The following is a 7451-nucleotide window of genomic DNA, read 5'->3' as shown; positions in this document are numbered from 1 at the left end:
GGCGGGGGGGGGAGATGGGAGTGCTGAGTGTGGAAAGGGGGTGTGCAAACGGCCAGTGTGTGTATGCATTTTTTCTTAGAGAGTTATTCGAAGGTGGGGTGTTGGGTGCTGATGTGGGTGGGGCTAGGAGAAGAAGCCGATGCACCTAGCCCAGGACAGACACCTAGGAGAAGGATGGCTGCAGGTCGGGGGACGGAAGGTTAGTGGGTGACAACAATATGAGAGTGGGGTCTGTCCCCACACTTGAGAGACAGTAAGCAGAGAACTTTGTGGTTGGTGGCCAAGAAGGCAGCCAGGGAAGGCAGCCAGGAACCTAGGAGGACAGCAGGGAGGACACGCACTGGTTCGCTCTGCCTGAGTGCTTTCTTGTTGACAGAGGGAATTCGGCTTCCGCCCACTGAACACGGAGCCCGGCTTGGGAAGTCCATCCCCTGAGCTCTCCTAGCCGACCCTCATCCTGCACCTCCGGGACACATGGCTCTTTCCAGCCGCAGTGGCCGACCGTGGGGCTCCTCCCTTCCCTGGGGATTTCAGTAGACACTGAGGCTGAGTACCGAGGCTTTCAGAGGCCCATGGAGACCCCCTCCCCTCCGGGTTCCCTTCCCCAAACGCCCACTCCAGGACCCTCTTGGACTCGAGCCCACTGGGCCATCAGTAGAAATGGCCTCTGAGACCTTGAATGCGGGAGGTTCAAAAGCAGCCCTGGCCTCCTAATGGGTCCCAGACTTGGGACAGGGCTTGGGGGTTTGCAGACATGCCAGGACCTTTAAAAGGCACCTTCCCTGTCCTCCAGTCCCCCTCCCACCTCTCAGACATAGTCCAGAGAGGAGCACCCAGAAGTCATGGGTGAGAGGGACATAAAAGACCTGCAGGGACCCTTCCCCGACCTGCTGGCAGCTGGTCCAGCCCCATCCTTGGGTCATTCCTTTCTCAAGCTTTGATCATCTTTTCAGACCCTGGGGGACTTCAGCTGGGTGTACGGCCCCCTAGGCTCCAAAGGGGACTTCCTGTGGCGCTCACGCAGGGAGCCCTCTGGTGCTTAGAGGCTCCTGGGAAAGGCTGGAGCCATGATACCACGTGCCGCCAAGCCCACCTGCCAGGGCTCTGGCCCCTGATGCAGCTGCCTTTCTGAGCCACTGACTCTTGATTCCATGGACACAGCCCCAGCCCCGATGGGCTCCCTTCAGCACTGCTCTTGCCAGCAGCCTAAGATGGGTGACACCTGGTCCCAGCTGCCCTGGCCTGGGCCCCCCCGCCCGGCCATGCTGCTGGTCTCCCTCATCTTGGCCGCAGGGGTGATGCCCTCGGATGCCGGCACCAGCTGCCCGGTCCTTTGCACGTGCCATAACCAGGTGGTGGATTGCAGCAGCCAGCGGCTCTTCTCCGTGCCCCCGGACCTGCCGAGGGACACTCGCAACCTCAGCCTGGCCCACAACCGCATCGCCGCCGTGCCGTCCGGCTACCTCACGTGCTACATAGAGCTCCGGGTGCTGGATCTGCGCAACAACTCCTTGGTCGAACTGCCCGCGGGCCTCTTCCTGCACGCCAAGCGCCTGGCACACCTAGACCTGAGCTACAACAACCTCAGCCACGTGCCGGCCGACATGTTCCAGGCCGCCCACGGCCTCGTGCACATCGACCTGAGCCACAACCCGGGGCTGCGGAGGGTGCACCCGCGGGCCTTCCAGGGCCTGGCGCAGCTCCGGGACCTGGACCTCAGCTACGGGGGCCTGGCCTTCCTCAGCCTCGAGGCTCTCGAGGGCCTGCCGGGGCTGGTGACCCTGCAGATCGGCGGCAACCCCTGGGTATGCGGCTGCACCATGGAGCCCCTGCTGAAGTGGCTGCGGAACCGCATCCAGCGCTGCACGGCGGGTAAGGGAGGGAGCCCGGCCCCGCGGACAGCAAAGGCTCCGCGGGAGAGGGAGGGACTTAGAGACCCTGCGCACCTGCTGAGGGCCGACCCGGGCTCGCCTCCTCGTGCACCGGTCTTGCACTGCCCAAGTCTTTGCCGAGTTCTTGCTGTGCGTGCCCGGTGCAGGGGACCCGGCATTAATGAAACTGACGCCACCCTCGCCCCTGTGGCCCTGATGACCTAATGAGGCAGACAGAGAGCAAACAAGTAAGAACAGCTCATTAATAATAGACAGTGTTTATTGAGCGTCCACCGTGACCTTCCAACTTGGCAGGTGTTATCTCATTGGACCCCACTCTTATTATCCCCATTTTACAGGTGAAGACACTGAGGTTTAGAACAATGAAAAGACTTGGCCAGAGTCACTCATTTAGAAAGTGGCAGAGCTGTGGATAAAACCCAGGTTTATTTGACTTCTAAGCTCTGTTCTGCTCTACCAGATTGCTTTTTAAGTGTGCTAAGTACTAGAAGAAATAGAAATGGTTCACCCCATTTATTGTAGTACTTACTATCTGCCAGGCCCTATTCTAAATATATTACATGTTTTAGCTCATCTCATCCTCACAAGAACCCTGGTGAGACACCACACACACACACACACACACACACAGAGGAGGAAATCAAGGCACAGAGAGGCTCAGTAACTTGCCCAACGTCCTACAGCCGTTAAGGGTTGGAGTCAGGATTCGAACCCTGGCAGCCTGGCTGCCCTCTGGCTGTATCCCGATGAGTCAGGTTCTAGGCTACCAGGATTGGGCAGGGCTTGAGTTCTGGGCTGGCCAAAGGGCCTTGGCAGAATTCTGCAAGGTTTGGGCATGGAGTGTGGATCTGAGAAGAGAAACTCTTATGTGGCTATTTAACGAGCCAGCCTCTACTGGGAATGGACTGGGGACTGAAGGAGCCTGAACCCCACAGGCTCAATGGGCCTGCAGGCAGGCAGTGTCGAGCTGTGGTCCCCAGCCACCAGCTCTCCTGTGTGGCAGCACCGAACCTCTGCAGTAGGGCTGGCCGGGGGGGCGCCACCCGGGGGCTTTCCCAGAGCCTGAGCTCAGAGCGAGTTCAGAAGCAGCGGTGCTGGATGAGGTGGGAGGGAGAGGAGGACTGAGTGGGGAGCCCAGGATCAAAATAGTTTGCGGGGGGCTGTGGGTCACGATTCCAGTGTTCCCACAGAACTGCGGGAGGAAGATCTCTGGGACCAAAATAGCTGGGGACCGAGATGGGCTGAGGGGAGGGCACACGAGGGGAAGCCTGGCTGCCTGGATCGATCTCCCCACTAGCCTAACCTCTGCAGGCTGCACCTCGTCCCCTCTCTCTTGTGCACTAAGGACAGAAAGGGCCCGCAGGGTTCCTCCACACACAGGGGCTTCTCCTCTTCTGGGATCTCGGAGGTCCCTGCTGCCCTTCGGAAGAAGCCCAGGCTCCCAGTGAGCAGGAGAGGGGTCCAAGATCCCATCAGCGAAGTCTCATGTCCGTACAGATGAGGGACCCAAGTTCCAGAGAGGGAAAGTGACTGGCCACAGGCCACAGCCAGAGATGCAGCTTCTCTGTTCCTCCATAGAACACACTTTGCACGATGACACACTCTCCAGGATATTTCATCTTGGAGGCAAAGAACTTGCCAGTCTAGGTAGGACTAGGTGACACTCTTCCCTTTGTCTTTTTCTGCTTCTTCCTCCCTTTTTCTTCATGGGATTCCCATTACTATCCCTATCTTTTGGACAAATCCCAACACAGAGAAACATAGGGAGATCTTGGGATATAAATCAACTTCGAGACTGGTCCCTTGACTTACCAGAGGGCTTCGTCAGCCCCCGGGCTCCCATCCTGCCCTCCTGCAGGCTCTGTCAATTGCCCTCAGGGTCCCCACATCCCCCAGCCTCGCAATGCATCACCACCACCTCATTCATTCACTCAATAGACTTTGGGATTCAGCATCTTCTGGTTCTGGATGTTCAACTCCAGGTGCCATCTCGTCCTGGCTGGAGTCTGGGGTCCTATGCATACAGCCTACAGAGACCCTTCAGCCTGGGCTTTGGGGAAGGTTGCAGCCTTCCTCTGAACCTGACTGTCCATTTCTAAGGAGAATCAGGCTCATCCGTTTCTCAAAAGAGTCAATCCAAGTCCATCATTTTATTCTTCTCCCTCAAAGACGGCAGAATGAAGAAACACCATTTATGCACCACATAATTTAAAAAGCTCCTTCACATTGACTTTCTTAGACGATTGAGACTAAATTATCCCCTTCTTACATTTCCCATTTCTTCATAAGAACCAGAAAAGCAAGAAAGACTTGCCCAAGGAGAGAGTTGGATTAATATTTACCCACTGAACGAAGGAGTGGCCGGCTGTTGGAAAGCCAGTGCTGGCACTGCGAGGCAGAACTGCTCTCTGCCTGCCGCTCTCCCTTCCAAGGCAGAGAAAGATGCAGCCATTGACGGCCACCACGCATTTGTACCAGTGACCCTGGAAGGGTGAGCTGGGGCCATCAGTGATGGAGAGAACAGCAATCCCACGGAAGGAGAAGCCCCTCCTATAGAAGTCTGTGTGCAGAATATGACCCCACTGACCTGTCCAGAAAGACCAACCTAGGACGACAATAAAAACATGCACCTATGTAGTACTTACTGTGTACCAAGAATATATCATTTCTGTAAGTTAATTCGTAGAATCCTCACTACAATCCCATGACATAGTTACTTTTATTATCCTTATTTTATAGATAAAGAAACCACAACACAGAGATGTTAAATAACTTAGGCATAATCATACAGCTAGGGAGGGATAGAGAGGGGATTTGAACCCAGGCCAATAGCTCCAGAGCCCAAACTCTTAACCCTACACACTCTGTGTATCTGGAAAAGCCATATGGGGTAGTAGAAAGACCCAATGCTTTGGAGTTGGACAGAGTCATTCATTCACATATTCAATTAACAGAGGTTAATTGAGCATTTAATGGGCAGGCCTCTGTTCTAATGCTAAGGATACTACAGGAAGAACTTATATTCAAAAGGAGAAAACAGATAATAAACAAACTGTGAGACAGTGATAATTACAATGGGGAAAAAAATAAGCAAAGTACGTAAGAGAGAGAAGGCCCAGAGAAAAGTGAAGTGGGGTTGCTGTTTTATATAGAATCCGAAAGGAAGGCCTCACTGAGAAGTTGATATTCAAGCAAAGTCCCAGAGGCGGTGAGGGCCTGAGCTGTGCAGAGATCCAGGGGAGAAGCACCCTCACGAGGGGACAAATGCAAAGGCTCCCCCTCCCCACACTGAAAGGGGACATGCTCGGGGTGATGGAAGAATGACCAGGAGGTGTGCGTGGATGGATCCGAGCAAACCAGGAAGAGAGTGGAAGGGATGGGGAGGTTCTTCTGGGAAGGAGAAGAAGCCTGGGGAAGGTTTCAAGCACAGAGTGACATGGCAGGACCTCAGGTTTAAAAGGATCACTCAGCCAGCTGTGTCGAGGTGGATTAAGGGCAGAAGCCTAGAAACCAGTTGGGAGGCTATTGTAAGAGATTACAATGATGATGAAATCCCACAGAAGTCCCAGATCTGCCGTTAGCAGGGGCTACGGGACTTTAGGCAAGTTACTAAAGTCTCCGAGCAGTGATCTCCACCTCTATAAAAACATATATAGGGCTTCCCTGGTGGCGCAGCGGTTGAGAGTCCGCCTGCCGATGCAGGGGACACGGGTTCGTGCCCCGGTCCGGGAAGATCCCACGTGCCGCGGAGCGGCTGGGCCCGTGAGCCATGGCCGCTGAGCCTGCGCGTCCGGAGCCTGTGCTCCTCAACGAGAGAGGCCACAACAGTGAGAGGCCGGTGTATCACAAAAAAAAAAAAAAAAAAAAAACCATATATAAGGCTCAAGAGGGAGGGGATAAGAGGACATATGTACGCATATGGCTAATTTGCTTTGTTGTGCAACAGAAACTAACACACTATTGTGAAGCAATTATACTCCAATAAAGATCTATTAAAAAAATTAAATAAAAAAAAAAACTTGCTGTGAGGGTTGTTGAGGGCACTAAAGAAGGTGAGTGAAACTTTTGGCACATGGAAGAAACTTCATAAAAACCCAGCTTCTCCTGGGAGGGGCAGGGGCTCCCTCTTCCTGCTCTCCCCTAAGCCACTCACCCTCCCTGGCTTCTGTGTTGCAGATTCTCAGCTGGCTGAGTGCCGGGGCCCCCCAGAAGTCGAGGGCGCCCCACTCTTCTCCCTGACCGAGGAGAGCTTCAAGGCCTGCCACTTGACCCTGACCCTGGATGATTACCTCTTCATCGCCTTCGTGGGTTTCGTGGTCTCCATCGCATCCGTGGCCACCAACTTCCTCCTGGGCATCACGGCCAACTGCTGCCACCGCTGGAGCAAGGCCAGCGACGAGGAGGAGATTTGACCCGGGTACCTCCACGCCGCTGACCACCGGGCACCCTCCCTGGCTGCCCACTCTGGCTCTGCCCCGGCCAGAGTGGGCAGCCAGGTCATGGCTCAAGCAAGGTCAGGAAACTACCTTCGTGTGAGCTTCTACGGTGGGCCAGACACTGTGCTAGGAACTGGGACCGACCTACACCTTGCCCCTCAAGGCACTTACCTCTGATAGAGGAGAGAGAGTCGAAAACTCTTCCCTTTAAGACCTTTTATCAGCACACTGAGTACATAGTTATGGAAGCCCAGAGGAGGGGTCATCAACTGTGTCTAGAAAAGTCCAAGAGAATTATAAGAATGGAGGTGATTTTTCATGACCCAGGTGAACTGGGTCATCAAAAAATTGTCTGCTCTGTCCATAGACAAAGAAGGACAGACAGAAGCCAATGACAGAGGCCAGAGTATGCCTGGTGTGTTGAGAACAGTGAACGATACCTGTGACTTCAATGTACAGAGCGGAAGTGACACAGGACCAAAACTTTCCCCCTGACACCCAATCTGTCAGCTCTCGGCGTTGCCCATCACTGCCTCTGAGGGCGAGAACACCTCCATGCCAGCCCCCTGAGCCTCCTCCTACCAGCAGCTGCCAGGTGAGACCACCTCCTGTTGACTGCCCTCCCCCCATCCTATGCGGCCAATTGTAGCATGCTGGCGAGGTCCAGGTAGCAAACTGAGGATGGACACCTTCAGTGCTCTTCTCCTACCCCTGTCTCTTGGCTCTCACTCGAGCGTGGGCTTCAGAAGAGGGAAGCAGGAGTCCTGGCACCCTGGGACTCCTAATCTTGTGACTGTTCTTGCCACGGTGCTCATGCCAAGGGACCTCGACAGGGCAGCGCACCATGGGCTGCAGCCCTGTAGCATGATACCCAGGACGGAAGGAGGAGAAGGCCGCCACAGTCATAACCATCAGAGGATTTGCTCCCCCTTCTAAGCAACTCACCCACTTCAGCATAAGGGTGAGAGAGCTGTTAATTACCCAGCACTTGCTGGTGTCAGGCACTGTGATAAGCTCTCTCCAGAGACAATTCCCTTTAATGCACACAACAACCTCTTGAGGTGAGCATTGCTGTCCCCATTTTACAGATGAAGAAATTAAGGCTCAGAGAGGTTAAGTCACA

At 54.6% G+C, this 7451-nt stretch overlaps 1 protein-coding gene across 1 annotated transcript; it reads left to right on the top strand.

Moving 5' to 3' along the window:
- Positions 1-1196: 1196 nt before the first annotated feature.
- LRRC55 (leucine rich repeat containing 55) lies at positions 1197-6304 on the top strand (the record flags this gene model as incomplete). Its single annotated transcript, XM_079929252.1, has 2 exons — positions 1197-1872; positions 6069-6304. The coding sequence occupies exons 1-2, from the start codon at positions 1212-1214 to the stop codon at positions 6302-6304; spliced, it is 897 nt and encodes a 298-aa protein (XP_079785378.1). The 5' UTR covers positions 1197-1211.
- Between the last annotated feature and the right edge of the window lie 1147 nt (positions 6305-7451).

This window comes from Stenella coeruleoalba (genome assembly GCF_951394435.1).
Source record: "Stenella coeruleoalba genome assembly, chromosome: 8".
Classification (NCBI taxonomy): domain Eukaryota; kingdom Metazoa; phylum Chordata; class Mammalia; order Artiodactyla; family Delphinidae; genus Stenella; species Stenella coeruleoalba.
The sequence above is the reverse complement of the archived record's forward strand: the minus strand, read 5'-3'. Positions and strand labels throughout refer to the sequence as shown.